The following is a 19584-nucleotide window of genomic DNA, read 5'->3' on the forward strand; positions in this document are numbered from 1 at the left end:
TAAATGAGATTAAAAAGATTGCTTTCAGCTATTCCTAAGGATGTTACAAAGCTTCTTTGAAGGACTGCAATTCATTGAAGGTCATTTGAGTACTGGTTGCTGCATCACAGATTATCCTAGAGATGACAATGATACAGAAGTGCATTATTCAAATCCTTTAGGGCAGGGGTTCCCAACTGGGGATGCTCGCTCCCCCTGGGGGTGCGAGATGATAGTCCAAGGCGTGCGAAAACGTGGGTTTAGAAGTTTCAAAATTATAGTGTATATGCATAATTCGTTATTTTGAACTTTTGTAAGGGGTGCGAGAATATATCAGAAGCATTCTAAGGGTGCGGGGTATAGAAAAACTTGGGAGCCACTGCTTTAGGGCAGTGTTTTTCAACCTTTTTTGGGCAAAGGCACACTTGTTTCATGAAAAAAATCACGAGGCACTCCACCATTAGAAAATGTTAAAAAATTTAACTCTGTGCCTATATTGACTATATATAAAGTAATTCTCTTGAATAGGAATCAAATAAACACAAGAAAGTATTTTATAATTACTTTTCAATTTTTCCCACGGCACACCAGGCAACATCTCGCGGCACACTAGTGTGCCGCGGAACAGTGGTTGAAAAACACTGCTTTAGGGAATGGAGCAGCTAAAAATGGCAAGGATATAAAGGTGTAAATTTATGCATCGTGTTTAAGAATTAAAAATAAAACACTTGCATAACATAAAAAGTAAGGTAATCCAATAAAAAATACTGTGCTTTGGGTGAAAGGTTCATGATAAAAAGAATCTAAGTTTATTATAGATATACAGTATATCTGCATATTTAGTACTTTATATATAATTTTAAAACCACATTATATTGGAATTATTCATTTGTCAAATTTAGAATCTACATTAAAATTGTAGTTTCATACTTCTGTATAGCAATTGTTTCTCTAAAAATATTTTTACAATAACAAACATCTTGATTTTATTAATCCCTATTCAGTTAATTTTGGATGCAACAGACAAAATCTGATTTAATTCTTAACTCCAAATAACAGAAAAGTTTGGGCAGTTTGTCTCTAATTTTGGGAAATTTGCATTTTCAGATTTTTATTTTTGACTGACACTCCTTACCCCCAATTAATCAGCTAAGTCAAAAATCTTCTGTACTTTATGTTGTTCTGTGTTTTATTTTATATCATATATATAATTATTTTAGAGTATTACTATTATTTAATAATTATAATTATTTTTTCTTAGGTTGTAATAAGTGGGGGAGCAACTTCAAGTGGCGATCAAGATACAGAAGACACAGAACTCATGGCAATCTATACTACAGAAAATGGAATTGCAGAAAAGGTACCTTAAAAAGTGGATTAAACTTAACATATTGATAAAAATGAACTATCATAATTCATTGGCACCTTTGTTCAGTTTGGCTCTTAACAATGCCCTACGGAGTTCTTCACCAGTTCAAACTGATTTCTGTTGAATGGAATCATTAAAAGAGGCCCAAAATTACTATTCTAAGGGTAAGTGGCTTAGTAAAATTAGGTTTGGAGATAGATGAAAATAGATGAAGGCACTCCCCACCCCCCAAAAATCTATAAGACTGCAGGCTCTGATAAACTACAGAAGAAAGTGAATCAGAGCCTTTTGGCTGATAATAATGAAAAACAAAGCTGACTCATTCAACCTTGATTATTGTTTGTTATATCTTGGTTTGCTGGGAAAACATTCCTGGGAAAACATCCAGGAATAGTGTCTTACCATATGAAAACTTTATCAAGTAGATGAAGCTAATGCAGTCAAAGGCTGCTTCTGCCCTTGGGCCCCAGTAGTCATTAACACAAGATTGTTGTGGTTTCTGCTGTAGGAGATTGGATGCCAGCAGTGCCCTTGGTGGATTCTTCACATTCTGTAATCTCCACCTTGATGGGGTTATAAAATCTTCAAAGGTTTTGTTCGTCCACTCCCTTCAGTTTTGGTATTTATGGCAGAGATTCTCCTCTTCTGCAAAAGCTTCAAGGCCATGACTCTTGTCATACCTTTAAAGCCAGTGGTTCTCACTCTTGGCAGCTTAAAGATGTGTGGACGTCAACTCCCAGAATTCCCCAGCCAGCAAGGCTGACTGGGGAATTCTGGGAGTTGGTGTCCACACAAATAAAAGCTGCCCAGATTGAGAAACACCAATTTAAGCAGCTGGTGAGGTCTAGCCTAAATCTTCTGAAAGGGTAAGTCCAATATTGCACCATTTAGAATGTTGCAAAGTTTGGAATATTTCAGGAAAGTGTGGGAAGCAAACAGAAGTTAAAAAGTTACACTTCATGGAACTCTTCTGGGAAGAGCATTATATTCCCAAGATCTCTCCCCTGCGCTCCTCCCTCCCCAAATACCTTATTTTTGAAAGGATAAATATGATCAGGATTTTAAATGCTTTTCACAGTTACAAAGGGTTCACCTGTGTTGTATAATTTGACTTATTATCCTGACTAAAATGTCATGTAACATGTCAAGAGTCATCATTATTTGACTTTCAAGATCAGATTGCTTCCTATGAGATTGGCAGATGTTTTGTGTTAACAGAATTCAGTTTCAAGTGGATTGCACACCTCTAACGTGCAAAGTTGTAAACGATAATTTTCAAGTTGTATAATTCTAGGAAACACCCAAATGCTGAAATTAGAAGGTCAAGTGGGTTTGTTTTTACATTTTCAAATAATGAGATTTTTGGATTTGTTTTTGAATTAGGGCAAAATACCTCCATTCATTTTTCAAATTCTGCTTTGTGTTTTTGATCCTCAGTCAAGTAGAATATCTTGTAGAAGAGTTGTCACTTTCCACACATGATCACACTGTCTTCAACCATAGTCCTGATCATCTTAGCTTTGAGAGCAGGGAGGGTGCTAAACAGAACTTCTCAAAGGAGTGACTGAATTCATGCATTGCCATGTGGCAGAATAGGTTGACCACCATTTATTTATTTATTTATTTTTACAAAGAACAAAAACTAACAAAGTGCAAAAAAAGCAAATAAAGAAAAAAGCAAAAATGCGGAAGAATAAAAACAAGCAGAAAGGTCATTTAATCCAGCTCTCCGCTTGGTGGAGGAACTTCTAAAGCATTTTAGCAGATGATTTTTTTTCGATGAAAAGGAACATACCATTTCATGAGGCAGCCTATTCCACTGTTTGACAGTCCTTACCATGAGGAAATATCTCCAAATATCTAACCTGAATCTCCTTTACTGTAATTTGAATGCAGTTGCCTGTGTTCATGCAATCATTAAACCCTAAATTGTGATTTTCAAAGTGCAGTGTCTGTGTCCTGATATCATATTGAGTCAGACCCAAACATACAGCTATTTCCTGGGCTCAAGTTCCTCCCAGGTAAAGTTCCACCATGCAATGTAGGTTTTCTATAAACTCTGTTGTACACATTCTCCTAACTCTTGAAAACTTGGTCTTCAGAGGAGGTGAGAGATCTGAAGTTTGAGTTTAGCTGTTTCCTGTAGGAATCCATTGGCATCAGCTGTTTCCTAGTGGACCCACTGATACCATGCCACTACTGTGGAAGGGATTGGGCTCTGATGCCTGAAATGACTACAGCTACAGTGATAGCTTCAGAACATGCTGTCTTGTGAAGTAAAAATTACTCCTTTGTTTGATTTTCTGTTAATCCATTTGATAATGAACACAGCATATACGTATGAGGAAATGTGAGGAGGAAGCTGCATGGGCTTAAATCATACTGGACCTATGGTTTAGAGCTTAAGAAGTCATGTTTGAAAACAAGATACTCTGCAATCAAGCATGAATTAAGTCAGCACTTTTGTTATATAAACCAAAGTTTCAGCAAAATCTGAAACTGCTAAATTAAATAAATCTCCCCCTCCCCAAGGGCTACTGCCAATAAAAGGTGTTAAGTGGTGTTCCTGTTTTCACAGCCCTTAAATAACAAAATTTTAAACCATTTATATGAAAATGGCACCATAGCCTATGCAAAGCTGTGGCCTTTTGAGATTTGCAATGAATATTTATTTTGGTCTTTAAACCTCAACATGCCACAAAACAAAGCTTACACTTTTTCATTTTGTGAGCTTCAGATTTTTTTTCTTTGCTCTTTTTTCTCTATCCATCTTCTTTTCCTCTTCAGACGATAAGTAATCAATTACTTATCTTCAGATAAGTAATCAATTGCTTGCATTAGAGATTAATAACTTCATTATTAAAGAGTGAACTACTCTCCACTTTTGGACAAAGAATTGTGTGTCTTCCTTGCTGACCTTTCATATCCACTGCTTATTTACTCTCAACATTGTTCCTCATAATTTCATTTGACCTCATGTAGCTTTTGGAAACTATTACTTTCAATCTAAAGCCTTAGTAAATCTTGAACTTGAAAAATCCCAGTAACTAATTGCAGAAAAACAGTGCCTTGGGTCTTTCTTTACAGAAGTGAAGGAAACGAGTCAGATCGTTTAGGGCAGGGCTTTTCAACTTTTTCACCCATTGTGCCACTTTTAGCATATGGCAACATCCAAGTACCACCAGTTGCCTAGCAAGGTGTCAAAAACTTGATGACCAAAAAAAAAAAGAAAGGAAAAAAGTGATGAAGTACAGGTAGTCCTCAACTTACAACAGTTCGTTTAGTCACTGTTCAAAGTTACAATGACACTGAAAAAAGTGCCCTCCAAGCCACAGCCGAGCAAGACACCTGCCTGCCCAGCGGCACTCTTCCTCCTGTCCGAGGTTTTCATTGTTGTGAGCATTTCTGTTGAGGATTGGGAGTGGGGGAGGGTCTGGTTTTTATTCCCCCCTCCCCCTGCTGGGTGGTTGCAGCAGGTTTTGGTCACTTCACATGACCCTGGGACACTGGGACCGTCATAAATATGAATCAGTTGCCAAGCATCTGAATGTAAATCACAAGACCCTGGAGATGCTGCAACATTCCAGCTGATCGGCGCTTCTTCTGGGCTCAGCAAAGGCACCAGGATCAGCGCTCCAGCTGGAGCCTGGCGCTGATCCTGGCACTTCCACTGAGCCCTGACAGCCCTGCAGCTCCAGCCGTCTCTCGCTCAGGCTTGTGCGGTGCTGCCACCAGTTCAGCTCATTCCCCTCCCCCGCTACCACTTCTCTAGGATGGTCGTATACCACCTGCTAGGTGCCAATGTACCACAGGTGGTACCCGTACTACTGCTTGAAAAGCCCTGGTTTAGGTCAGTATTGGCCATGCCAACCTGTAACTTTCCACTTAACAACTGCTTCATTTAACAACTGCAGCTGGAACTGATGTCTTAAGTCAGTGTGGACATGTGAAGTTGCACTTAACTAACTCAGTGTGTAGCGACTGAGTTACAGCTTCCAATTGCGGTTGGCGAGTGAGGGTTAACTGTATGTGTAAAGCAGATCTCACACAAATTTAATCTTCATCCTTGGTTTTATTTGATTGCTGTGTAATTTTTGTCTTAATTCTTTTGAACATTTATGAGGCCCAAACAGACTTTTCCACTAAGAACCTCAACAAGGACTCTAAAACCCAGATTTGCCATATAAGTGTTTATCAAACTTTACACCTCATTGTCTTCCCTAAACTCTGAATCTCTTCCAGCCATGATGTGATTGACATGAGGCACATCACATTTTTCTTACATCAAGAGAATTATAGGTTGTAAATTATGGGAAGTATTTGTGTCCAGTTTGGAGGCCCTTAGGAAGGATTCAGACAGATTGGAGGAGGTTCCGAGAATGTTCAGGGGATTGGAGATTCTAGTCCTATGCAGAGAGCTTAAGGAAAGTGACTGTGTCTCGTCCTGAGAAGAGAAAATGGCTGTATGATAGCATACTTTAGTAATATTCCACATTATCTGTCTATATGAAGATCAAAGTTGAATTAGTACTAAATGTTCCCTTCCACGCCTAGGGTTATATTTCTACCAAAGCTATATATATTGAAACAAATGAAAGCTCATTAGAAAACAGTAGAGTATTGTCATAAATCATGGGGTCTGGATCTCTTATGCAAGTGTAATCTTTCTTTTTTTCCAGAAAATATCCCTTAACCTCTAATCTACCATCTACATTTCTTTGTGTAAACAGTTGGGCACCACAATCTCTTTTTTGGCACAAGATATGTGGTGATTATATCATAGGAACGGAATAATGCTTTGCTTATATGTAAAGGCAGAGGTTGGTTACGTTAAAGAGACGGTGTCCATGTAGTTTAGCTGATTACTAGAAAAATAAAAGGGGTGTGTGTGTTTTTTTTTTGCTGTGTGAACTGACAGTGCTTTGCAGCAGGCCACAGACCTTCTCAGGCGTATCCCGGTAACATATTAATAGACCGTTGTATTAAATGGTGGCTAATTTAATGGTTGACAGAGTTCTCTGGCAGAAACCCTTGACAGCAGTGGAAGCTCAGACGCACAAAGAACAGACATGATCTACACAATTGAGGATGTTCCGCCCTGGTATCTCTGCATATTCTTGGGGTTACAGGTACAATTTGTTCCAATGTATTGTTCATTGAAATGCTAGTGAGCAGTTAAGTCAGAATTTAATTTTAAAGTATTATTTTTAGAATTACTTAGCAGGGACCTCACGGGAATGACACTTTCACAGGACCCGTGTTTGGCAGGGTAATTCAGGCAGCAAGGAACTACAGATGATTTCTTCCTGGTTTCCTTCTCTGTTGTTCTGAACAGAAATGTGTGGGGTCTATCAGAACAAGGTGAAGGTGTTTCTGGCCATAGTATTTTCTTCTTGAACAAATAATAGGAAGGCACACCAGGTTATTTCAAAAAACATTTCCAAGAGAGCCCGAATTCTGAAATGATTTAGGAACGTAAACCGCACCTCCTACATTTTTTGTACTTGGGAACTTCACTAGAGTACCCAGCTGTGCAGTCTTCAGAGTTTTGCAGCCAGAATGCTTCTCTTCTAGCAGGAAAGGGATGTGTCTGGATGCCCTGAAGAGCAACAGGATGGAAGGGAGGCTTTAAGCATGGGTACATTCCATGAGAATAGTCTCCTGCCCAGTTCTTGAATAGAATGAAGGGGTCATATGTGAGCATGTTAAATAAATAGCCCTCTAACAAATCTTTCCATTTTAGTGGGCTTGTACAGCTCAGCTTCCTATTGATCTTATATACTCTGGAAGTTAGTGAGAGGTTATGCAGGGATATGCTGGAGCTGGCTGATACCAGCCTGCATTGCTGGATGTTAAATTTTCTGTAATTTCGTAAGCCGATTGAGTGCAGAGTGAGTCAAGATGCTTAGTGCACCAGTCAGCTGTCCAGCGGTTAGTGGCCTGGCTTGGTAGTGGCAATGGAGCCAGCAGAGATGGTTGTTCAGCACTTACCAGTACAAACTAGAGATTGCCTTTGATTAAAGATTTTGCTTTGCCACACTAAGAAGATTGCTGAATGTGAGAATAGGTTCTTCTGCTGAGAAGAATTCAAGAGAATAAAATTGGGGCTTTTCATGTTTCATGCAGTACCAATATGCAGATTGGAAACTGCTTCATGCAAAGGCAACACTTTTGATCCATCCAATCTAAATTGATTACTTTCGACTACGAAAAAGTTTGTACAAACTCTGTCTGTGATCATTTTAATAGGTATGAGATTTTGATTCTTCAGCGCAAGAGTCTGAATCTGTAACTGAGTTGTGGTCTCCTCCCTTACATCTGCTGGACTCTCCCCAATAGAATTTAGTTAGTATTAGGAAACTTGATCGCATATCACTACCGTAGTTTTTATTTTGGACTGCCATTTTCTAATCCTTAACTGAGACTTTCAAAGTATGTTTCTTTATTAAGATAATGGTCATTTTCTAATGGATAAAACTATCCATACAAAATTATTAATTGTCTTGGTTTAATCGTAATGGTATTGAAAACATAGGGAAAGCAATTTACACAGGTGCACACAGACACACATAGACACACACACACACACACAGACACACACACACACACACAGAAACAATCGATTAAAAGATAACCCTTTGTTCTTTGCAGCACTACCTGACCTGTTTCAGTGGCACTATAGCAGTGCCCTTCTTGCTAGCAGAAGCCATGTGTGTTGGACTTGATCAGTGGGCCACCAGCCAGTTGATCGGGACCATATTTTTCTGTGTTGGAATCACAACTTTGTTGCAAACAACTTTTGGGTGCAGGTGAGTTACTCTTTGGTGATGCGTTAACTGCACATAACTTTTCCCATGAACTCCGGGCAGTAATGCTGATGAACAGCATTATGTCTTGATTAAAGCCATAATATTTTGCCTGGGGAGAACCAGCTTCAGGTTATCTTTCAACTGTGAGACTCAGAGGGTGGCTTTGGATTAGGCTCCATTCCTAGGGTGGTTGTGAGGTTTGAAATAAGGGAGAGGTCTGTGTAAACGTCCTTTAATTGCTGCAGAAAGGATGGATGTAAAAATAAAAAATAGATAATAACGTGCTGGCAAAGATGATAGGAGTTGAGGTCTATGTTGTCTGGCAGCTTGTGACTAGCTATGAAGAATGGGTGTTCAGAAAGCTCCCTCAGAATAGTGATGGAAATATTTAGCTTATGTAAAGAAATTTAAAGGAAAAATTACCCAATTTATATTTCAAAATTTCAACTTGCCAACTAGCATTCATTCAAAGCATAATAATTCAGTAATAATTAAACAGTTCAGGAGACAGGCAGATAACATGCAAAATTAAAAACAGTCATATTTGAGTCTGATAATAAAATGAAAAACATTACTTAAATTATACCGAGTTCAATTAGTGCCTGAATTAATTAGCAGCTGCTTCCCAAATTCTCAGCCAGAAAACTTGTCTTATTCCTGGAGCTTGAAATCCTCCCAGCAGAGATTAAAAGGACTAGAGACATTTTTAAGCTCCAAGCACTTTTCATTTCCATGGAATGATCAGGCCAAGCATTATTTCAGCACAGATAAGACCATCGATTCATTCATTACTGAACAGGCACTTACTTCTGGCAAAAACCGCCTCATAGTGAAGAGTGGGTGTACTTAACAATAGCTTCAAAAAAAAGGTTGGGAAATTAGGTGCAGTCATATGATGACTCATTTAAAGACCATCGTGGCTTACAAGCAAAGTTACTGGCTCAGTTATGGTTGTAGGGTCAAGGACTAGTTCTGTATTGAAGCTGCATCCTGCAGTGGCTAGAAGGAGCAGTCATGTACTAGTTAAACTCATTTGATATAATTTACGTCTCATTTTGGATAATGGTGGGGCTGACCTTGTCAGGATTAAACATTTCATCTTCTGAAAGCCAGCGCAACAGAGGGACAGCATCAAAATCACGTGAAGTATTAGTGCCGCTTTATAAAATCTTAGTAAGGCCACACTTGGAATACTGCATCCAGTTTTGGTCATCACAATATAAAAAGAAATGTTGAGACTCTGGAAAGAGTGCAGAGAAGAGAAAGAAGAATGATTAGGGGGCTGGAGGCTAAAACATATGAAGAATGGTTTGCATGAATTTGGTGTGTCTAGTGAAAAGAAGGACTGAGGCGACATGATAGCGGTGTTCCAATATTTGAGGGCCTGCCACAAAGAAGAGGGGGTCAGCCTATTTTTCCAAGCACCAGAAAGCAAGACAAGAAACGAATGAAAATTAATCAAGGAGACAAGCAACCTAGAATTAAGGAGATATTTCATGACAGTGAGAACAATTAACCAGTGGAACAGGTTGCCTTCGGAAGTTGTAGGCACTCCATTACTGGAGGCTTTCAGGAAGAGTCTGGACAGCCAGTTATCTGGAATGGTATAGGGTTCCCTGCTTGAGCAGGGGGTTGGACTAGAAGACCTCCAAGGTCCCTTCCAGCTCTTATTCTGTATGAAAAATATGCCGTGCCAGCCAAGACCGTTTCCCTCTGCCAGCATTTTTGCAGCCCATATGCAACCCCCAAAGAATAGCTTCAGTTTACACACCTTTTCCTACCTAACCAACATTTCTTTGTATGGTTGCTGGAGTTGATTGGTGCTCAAAGTTGGGAACCGGCAGGGGTACCCATAGCATGTAATGTTCTTTTTGTGGGAGACTTATGGTTTTGTTTCTTTTTAAAACATATATTTAACTTTTCTCATTTCTCTATTATATACTTGGTATTAGGAAATTAATGATCAAAGCAAAATAAGTTAGTATAGAATTTTCCATCCAGTTATAATATTCTGTTATTGTAGAAAAAAACAATATACACTTTTCACCTTTGTACAGGAGCCAAAGTATGTTAAGTACCTACATCTATATTATGTTTATTCTAGGCAGGATATTAAAAAATAACATGGAAAAATAACAAAAGAATGAACACAATCATATTTTACTTTAGGTCTAGCCCCTCCAAGTATGAATTTATTTTGAAGCCTTTCTTTCAAAAAAAAAAAATTGAGTATATTTACCTACGCAAGAGAATATCGGGTGGGGAATGGTAACTCAGTAGGATAAAAAAGGCAGGCCAGTTTAAACAAAATAACGAAGATTATTGAAGGATACCAACCCAAAGAAAACCTCCAGGATTTGTTCAATATCTTTCTAAGTTCCCTGAATTTGAACAGGCAATCTGAAAAACAAAATCATGTGAAAGAAACGAAGTGCGTATTTTTGCTTGCCCATAAGGTTTCTGAGTTGGTCCTTTTTTATCAACCAAGGTGATGGTACAAAAACCAGAAAGCCAATAAAATAGTTATGAATTGACCCAATGAGGACCCAGATTGTTAGGGGAGCAACATGCTGACTCTGAAGCACTGAAGCGGTACATAAGTCTACGTGCTAAATATAAAGTCTTCATGAAAATGGAAGCCAGAAAAGAAGGCATCCTTTTTTTCTTTTAAAATCATTATCAGTAAAGTATTGCTACTGATAATTAGCAGTCTCCTCATACGAAGAGAAAGGTGTGCCAGTGGTCACCAAAGCTAGTTCAGGTGTAGGCAACCTTGGCTCTTTTATGACGCGTGGACTACAACTCCCAGAATTCCTGAGCCAGCTATGCTGGCTCAGGAATTCTGGGAGTTGAAGTCCACGCGTCATAAAAGAGCCAAGGTTGCCTACCCCTGCCCTAGTTCATCATGCTGTTCCTAACAAGAGTAAGCAGGTTCTGGTGAGTATCTACCTCTCTACTCCTTATTACCAGAAATGTACACAAGGACACCTGTCGTAGAAACAGAAATTAGATGGTTTCTTTTTGAATTGCTTTTGTTAAGCAAATTCGGTTTGGTTTGATAAAGGATCAAGCATATCATTCTGGAATCATTTTGGAAATGATCCTTTAAGAAAGAGCAGTCTGATTTTGCAAATATTTTAAAAATGTTGACGGCATGCTGTCTGAAGAATTTGGGGGTTTGGATCCACACATCCTAAAGTTGTGAAGCCTGAAGCAGCCTGAAATCAATCATTTAGGGAGTGATCTTGCAAGAAGCTTGCAAAAAGTACAGCTTTACACTTGGCTTGCTTTCTTCGTAGAGGTGCTTGTAATGATCCTGTGATTACGCAATGGATATTTAGTTGTTTGATCACTCCGGATGCACCCCTTCTTTTAAAACCTTTTTACTATTATGAGCCTTTGCAAAGCGTTTTAATATGAAAGTCAAAAATGTATGTCTCTCACCCACCTTGTTTGTTCAGTGAGATGATTTTGCCCCTCCCAAAAACAGTTGTAATTATGAAGGAAGATCAGCTGTATCCAAAATAATCAAATAAACAAATGGTAAAGTGAACAAAATACATTCAGGCTACAAAACTGAAAAATGTGTGTCTGTTGTAGCCTCATTTTCACTGTAGCCAGACAAAATTTGGCTGTAGTATTGATGCTAGACAAAATTATGCTGCCCGACATGGCGATGTATCCTTGGCATTCCAGTGTGCCACAGATCTTGAGCTGTGACCTTATAGGAGCTGCCAGTTTTTTTCCCCAAAAGGGAGGAAAGGACACAGGAAAGAAATTGCGCTCTTTGATTTCTGCTGCTTGTATGTTTTATTGGCCAATCAACCTTGATTCTAATCTGCCATACTGGAACAGATTGAGTCATGAAGAAAGGAAGAGAGTGGAGTAAAGGATTCTGTGTTGTGCACTGCTGGGGCAGTTTCTGTGGATCTTTGTGGAAGGAGGGATCCATCTAAGATGGAGTCTTGTCATTTTAAGACTCTGAATATAAGAAAAGCCAGACAAGTTAAGGGAAATTTATGGCCAGCATTGCTTTCTGCTTATGCTCTCTGCCTTACCAGAGTTAGCCAGACAGCCTTATCATCTGGAAGAATGCAGGAAAAAAGGTAATCCCAAAACTGTCCAGGACTAAGGTATTTAGGATTCTCTAGTTTAAAACTAAGAAATAGCTTCTGCCCTTGGAGTAATTTACAGTAAATTACTATTACTGTCTGTCCCGTGCACTGTTATCATTTAAATCAAGGGTCTCCAAACTTGGCAGCGTTAAGACTTGTGGGCTACAACTCCCAGAACTGTTTGACTCCCAATGCTAGCTGGGGAATTCTGGGAGATGATGATGATGATGATGATGATGATGATGATGATGATGATAATAATAATAATAATAATAATAAGAAGAAGAAGAAGAAGAAGAAGAAGAAGAAGTAGAAGTTGGAAGGGACCTTGGAGGTCATCTAGTCCAACCCCCTGCCCAGGCAGGAAACCCTATACCATTTCAGATAAATGGCTGTCCAGTCTCTTCTTAAAAACTTCCAGTGTTGGAGCATTCACCACTTCTGGAGGCAGGATGTTCCACTGGTTAATTGTTGAAGTCAACAAGTCTTAACGCTGCCTAGTTTGGAGTTCCCTGGTTTAGATAAAGAGGGAGGTCTCTGTTTCATTGATGAGATTGTTGTCCTAAAGGCCTTTATGACTTTTCAAAAACCATCAAATTAGTCCACACAGAGCCTGACGTCAACTCTTTTCCTTGTTCTCTTTGTTGGTTTTTGTGATTTGGTCAACCATAGAGCAACTGTTTAATTTTTAATTGTTTATATTGCTTGGTATTCATATTTATTGGCACTATAATAAATTTAGATAAATTAGATTTGGAAAGATTTAAATTTAAATAACTAGTAAAAATAACATTGAACAGGTGTCTCTTCTTGCATGTTGTGGCAATGTTTTAAATGTGGGTTTTTGCCTCTTTCAGGTTACCCTTGTTTCAAGCCAGTGCTTTTGCATTCTTGGCTCCCGCTAAAGCCATCCTCTCGCTGGACAAATGGAAGTGTAATAACACAGGTGAGCAACCATCCTTTCCCTTGGGGCCTTTGGTCACTTAGGGCAAGAGCTGAAATGGAGGAAGACTACTTTTTTTAGGCTGACTCTGACTTATAACAGTCTTGAGGGGGTCTTGCCTTTACAGAACCTCCAGAATTGTTTACCAATTCTGTAGCTGGTCCAGAAGATCCCTGAAGGAAAGACAGAACAAAAATGGCTTTTTGATGCAAATTTCAGGGCAATTCTCCTGGTTTCTCAAAGGCAAGCAACACACATTCTTTCAGAAGAATTTCATTGAAATTGTTCTTGGGAAGAGTTTCTGAAAGTTATGGGGGGGGGAAAGAACCTCTTTGGCCAATTTACTTATTGAGGCTGCTGGATGGTTTTGCAACACCTTCAAGTTCAGAGGCAATAAATAGGAACAGCAGGAATGGAATGTTGCCAGGGGTTTGGGAAATCTAAATTGCATTCCATAAAATAGGATATATACACTCCACCTTTATAAACTAGGAGAAGAAAAGGTAAATAATTTTGCATTATTGCTTCACCCACTGAGTGAGCTGTAAATAAATTGCGTCAAGTATAACGAACAATAATTAGTGAAGCAAGTTTTATAAACAGTTATTTAAGATGGTTTGCTTTTAATCATAATTAGAACTAGCTTGCCTAGTTTAAATATGATAGGCAAGTTTCAGTCTAACTGTTGACAGACCTGCCTGAATGAAAGGTCCTGAGTGAAGACCCTGCTCAACTGAATCAATATCCCCCTGTCTGTGCTGGATTAGTGCCCACAATCCAGCATGGAAAATGCTGCATTAAACAGGGGCTTCATTACATGCAAATGCAGTCATAAAACAGAATTAGTTCCCAGAATTTTGCTTTCAAACTTGTTTATATAGAATTTTTCAAATTTAGTTTTCTATTAATTATTGCCAGATAAGCCTTGCACACATTTAGGTAATTGGAATTTGGCAGATGATTTTGTTGATATAAGGGCAGTTTAGCTGGACTGTTTCCCCAAGCTAAGTGCAGAATATATAAGTAAAAGCCCTTCAGAGGATGACAAGCACTTATTATAAAATAGCAATGAGGTATTCCAAAAAGTAATTGGCTTGCATGAAGAAAAAGTAATCTGTTAATTAGTCGTCAGATGGATCAATCCCAGTGACTCAAAGCGTCATGCCGTAGGTGCTTTGCTTTGAAGTACAGTAATTTGGTATCAAATCAATTTTCTGGTTCCAAAAAATATCAAAGAAGATTGTGTGGAAAAAAAAATGTGCAGTGGGGATGCCGTTAATGTTTGCCTTTTATTCTCCAAGTAACTGGTTTCTGAAAACTCTGCGATTGTTGTCAGTTTGCATCATATAATCATGGAGCCGGAAGGCCGCTTGGAGGTCTCTAGCCCGAGTTTTTTTCCTAGTCCTCTGACAGTCTTCCTCCCTCCCCCACCTCCCCAGGAGTTCAGTGGTTCTGAGATCACATCTGCCGGCTCCTTTAGTACCTTCTGGTCCTGACAGTTTGAACTTGTCCAGAGTGGATAGGGTTCTTTTATCAATTTCTTACCTTATTTTGACCTGCATCCCTGTTCTGTCTCCTACGATGCTACTTTTGATAACTTGGACTCTTTTTTTTTCCTTTTGCATGAAGGCAGATGCAAAGACGGAATTGAGCAGTTCCACTTTCTCCTTTCTGCCCGTCTCCTTGCCATCTTCTCCCGTTAGAGACAGTTCATTTCCTCAACTCTCTTCTTGTTCCTTACATAATGAAAGAAAATGGTTATTTTTGGGATCTTTTGCGACTTTTAGTTCCTTCTGAGCCTTAGCTTTCCTGACCCATTTTTGCAGTCTGAGACTATTTGCTGGTATTCTGTTTTAGCTTTGTGTCCCATGTTTCCATTTTTTACTCCTTTCCTTTCCCTCCGTTTGTTAGAGATCTCTTTGTGCAACCATGCTGGTCTCGTGCGGTATCTTTTGTTTTTGTCCTCTGTAGTACTGTGTTTGATTGGGCCTTTAGTATTTCGTTTTTCGGAATTTTCCAAGCATCCTGAACTGTTTTGCCCTCTAGGATTTCCATCTGTAGAATCCTTTCTAATCTCTCTCTTAATTTGTTGAATTTGGCTCTCTTAAAATCTGTAACACTAGTCTGACTTCGTTCAGTTACCCGTAGCAGATTCTAGTGTGACATAATCACACTCCTCCAAAATTTCTACAACTTCCACTCCCTTCACCATTTCATCCTTATTAGGATTAAATGCAGTATCCCTTCTCCACCTTTTTGGTGACAAATATATCAGCTGGGCACATCAGTTTGCAGCAGCCGTGTATAAGTTAGGCTTACTGTAGTTGGAAAAGATGCTATCAGATTCCTGACCTTTTTTTTTTTGACTAACATGGCTCTCCTGTAATATTTAACATCAGGCTCCTTTTTCCCCCCATTATGAGCCAAAAAAAATCTCTTTAAATATATGTGTTAGCCATTAAACTTATATTAAATTCTGGGTTTTATTTTCCAAAGACAAAACACAGTCAGTAAAGGCAACTGAACAGGAATTTGATTTTTTTCCCAAACTAGACATTTCCCAGAGAAATTTGCATCTAGAATATCAGCTTTTGAAATATCAGGTTTCAAATATTAAATAAGAGGGAATGTGTTACTAATTTCCATAATTATCTTGTTAGGCTGCCAATAGGCAACAGCATGTATAGGCCTCATCATATTTTATGTGAGATAGGCCCTAGTATTTTGGCAGTGTTCCAGACTCTTTTCCAAATGAGTAGCTGTGAACATGCACAAGTTTCCAAATTTCTAGAAAAAGAGACTTTCAGAGTTAAGGTCAAAAATTCAGATCATGTTCACATATTGTGTTAAGCCATAATGTAGTCCATTTAGGTTTGGCATTTGGTGTATTTGCAACCCCAACTATTACTACATGATAGTTAAATAATAAATCTGACCGGTTGCAACTTCTTTAATAAATAGTGCTTAGTATGATGAATAGCCCAAATGCCTAAAATGTGTATTTCTTATAATTGCATCAGTAAAGCTTTCTAGATTCAGACGTAGATTTTCTCCCCACTATGTAGAAATTCAGGGTATGGTACAAGGTCGAATAAATGTGATTATAGGATGGTGACATTGCTCTTTGCCTTCAGAAAAAGCTAGAAACTTTGTGGAAGTTAATTGGGTAAGCAGAGAACACTTTCTTTATAGAGATCTCTTCTTCTGTCCTCTAAGCAGGAGGCGTCAGACAGGAGCTATTATTACAGTCTAGCCAGCCAAATTAAGAAGCGACATTTTTGTGACATAACACACCCTATTCACATCTGTGCTGTGAAATCATCCTCTGGATCATCCAAGTGAATCTCTGCCTCTTTGTGCTCACTGGGGGTTACCCATTCTGGGATAACAACCGGTTGTAGCAGCACAGTGTATGAACGCTATAAATGCTGCCTTCTGGGACCATTTTTACTTACCACGAGAAAGCCTATAGTGATGGATTAGAAGGAACCTATCCATTGAGAAGAAGGTAGCCAAATACAGCGTTTCCCAACCTTAGGAACTTGAAGATGCGTGGACTTCAACTCCCAGAATTCCCCAGCCAGCTATGCTGGCTGGGGAATTCTGGGAGTTGAAGTCCACGCATCTTCAAGTTCCTAAGGTTGGGAAACGCTGGCCAAATAGACAAACTCAACCGGTGGAAGGAAAATTAGGTTAGGGAGGGAGTCAGGCACTTAGAGCTGGCTAAGCAAAGGCCCACAATTCCTCCTGGATCTTTCTTCTTAACCTCATGGGATGCAGAGGTCTCCTCTGGCTGAATAGATTTCTCAAACTCATTTATTGGATTCTGTGAGAGCCTGGGTAAGCAGGAAATACCTTCCTTGTTGGGGGGGGGGGTGTCATCATTTCGAATTTGCGCCTCCTTTGTCCTCTCCGCTGCCCCTCGCAAAATATATTTCCCTGTGTTCATTAGAATTTGGTCAACTAATCTTTCAGTCAAAACTCAGGAGAGAGGGGATTAAGAAGATCAAACCAGGCCAGGAAGTGATATTCTACAGTTCACAAAAGATAAGGGCAATTCACAATCTTGCATACATAAGACAGTTCATAAAATATTATACAAGCACAATGTGGTTTGCTACCAGTTAGTTCGGATTTACTATTTGTGATTGTAATGTGGGAGCAGCAACAAGCTAGTTATCTGCATGTATCAGTTACTACTTTAAAAAACTAGAGATAAGGGTCTTTTGCTCTACCTGAGAATAAGCAGGACAATAAATGTGTTCCTAACACTATTATAAAAAGTACATTTTATCAGTACGTGCTACAGCTTCAGTTACCACCATCTCACAAAGGCATTCTTTCAGTTCCATAGGGTTTTTTTTTATTTGACCTTTGGTGGCTGTGGGGAAGCAGTTAAATTGACTAGCAGAATGGATTTTTCTCTATATAAAATGTACTAGGTATATATATGATCAGCGGCAGTAGGGGTTCAAATAGGAGAAGAAGCTAACTTTGTGTATATATTAAAGCTGTTTATTTTGCCATAACGAGAGGTATTTCTTTTTAACCTTCCAAGCTGTAATGGCTACAAATGAAACATCGGAGCTGCTGCACACAGAACATATCTGGTACCCCAGAATACGAGAGGTAACTTGCATAATGTATTCAGCACTGTGTCCTCCGTTGGGCACTTCTCCAGATGGCTGACTCTCTCTGATTTCCTAAAATCTCTTCATGTACGGAGTTTAACCTTGCCTGTCCTTTTCTGTGTGATTGCAAAGTTCCCAACTGCATGAAATCCAGTCCATGATTGCTGAGGATATGCTGTCGTGTTAAGTAGTGATTATTCTCTGTTTCATGGCATGAAAGTGCTTCTCATCGATAATATGTGCAATAACGAAATAACTGTTAAGAGGCTGCTGGGTTACTCTATATGTAGTAGTGCAGTCAAAGGCTTACAGGGAGAATAATCCACACGGCCTTAACTGTATTTTTGATCCAGAAAGCCACGCCGAGTTAGAAGCACTGCCTTGCTTTCTACATTATTTATTGGTCTTGCTGCTCTATTTCTCTTTCCCACCTTACTCCCAGTATTTTAGGTGTTCTTGGTCCTTATGAATCTAGAACAATTAATCATAATAAAATATAGATCCGGTGCACACCTATGACATGGAACTTTTCACCCATCCCATTGTTTTGGGCTGCCAATTGTTCCTCAATTTAAAACATCCCCTCTCTCTTCCCCATCTTCAAACCATAGCTCCATCCTGCCAAGAGGCCTGCAGCCAAGGGGGGCTGGCAGTCTCCTGAGACCGCTGCGCTGCTCTATGCCAGCTTCTAAAGAGCACGTGTGACCAAATGCATCATACACTCTGCCCCTAGGAGCTAAGAGCATCACCTTCGTGGCATCTCCAGCCCTTGCCGGTTCGATCTGAGAACTTGAAAGGTTAGCTTGGAACCCAGGTCTTCCTGTATGACCGTGTGATGTGCTTTTAACACAACTGCCAGATTGGTCTAATGACCCCCGTTGTGTGTTAACAACCTAAGCTTTGTGCTTAAGCAGTAAGGAGTGGATGAGGTTAGTAATCCTTCGGTCGAATCATCTTCTGGTGATAACGTAGCACGCACCTCTGAACTTCCAGATGTTCTTTAGTCTGGAAAACTTGCTGCTTAAGCACTCTCTTGCATAACACATGCCATTGCCCAGTTCTGCCTAGTCACTTGATTTTTTTTTTGGACTTGCAGTTCATGATCCATTCCAAAATCTCTGCAGAAATATAAAACCTTCTCTGTAAAAAAAAAAAAAACCTGAAAAGAAGGGGAGGAAACTAATGAAGGCTTCTTTCTTTTTTCTCTGTGTTCAGATCCAAGGTGCTATTATCATGTCTTCTTTGATAGAAGTGGTGATTGGGTTCCTGGGCCTTCCCGGAGCACTCTTGCGATACATTGGCCCTCTGACTATTACCCCCACCGTAGCTCTGATTGGGCTCTCTGGGTTCCAGGCTGCTGGGGAGAGAGCAGGCAAACACTGGGGCATAGCCATGCTGTAAGTATGCCTGGTCATCCGGCTGTCCGTACTGTACCGGTGTCAGTTGATAACCCGAGCAGGATAATGTCAGTATCAGTATGGAAGGTGGCTTTTTGCCCCCTTAGGCCGCTCTCCAAAAACAGTGTACCTTGTAAATAGGTCATTTTTGGTATGATGCCAATACTCTTATTTTTAAATTGCTTTTGGGGGGGGGGAAATTACATGGCAATAACAGAAGAGGTAATGGTGCAAGTTGAAAGATGGTAAAAGAAATTAAGGGCGTCCAGGTAGTGGGCCCGCAGAGGTCCCAGCAAAATGCAGCATTTAAAAACCAGAGAGGAGAACCCGGATCTTGTCTG

At 39.5% G+C, this 19584-nt stretch overlaps 1 protein-coding gene across 4 annotated transcripts in view; it reads left to right on the top strand.

Moving 5' to 3' along the window:
- SLC23A2 (solute carrier family 23 member 2) overlaps positions 1 to 19584 on the top strand; it is an 81140-nt gene that overhangs the window by 37777 nt on the left and 23779 nt on the right. For all 4 annotated transcript variants that reach the window (XM_083368792.1, XM_083368789.1, XM_083368790.1 and 1 more), the window contains exons 3-8: positions 1241 to 1339; positions 6361 to 6477; positions 8000 to 8157; positions 13130 to 13218; positions 17774 to 17844; positions 19062 to 19243. In XM_083368792.1, coding sequence (XP_083224918.1) covers positions 1301 to 1339; positions 6361 to 6477; positions 8000 to 8157; positions 13130 to 13218; positions 17774 to 17844; positions 19062 to 19243 — 656 coding nt within the window. In that variant the 5' untranslated portion in view covers positions 1241 to 1300. The remainder of the gene's footprint in view (positions 1 to 1240; positions 1340 to 6360; positions 6478 to 7999; positions 8158 to 13129; positions 13219 to 17773; positions 17845 to 19061; positions 19244 to 19584) is intronic.

Source organism: Vipera ursinii (assembly GCF_947247035.1).
Source record: "Vipera ursinii genome assembly, chromosome: 8".
Lineage (NCBI taxonomy): Eukaryota > Metazoa > Chordata > Lepidosauria > Squamata > Viperidae > Vipera > Vipera ursinii.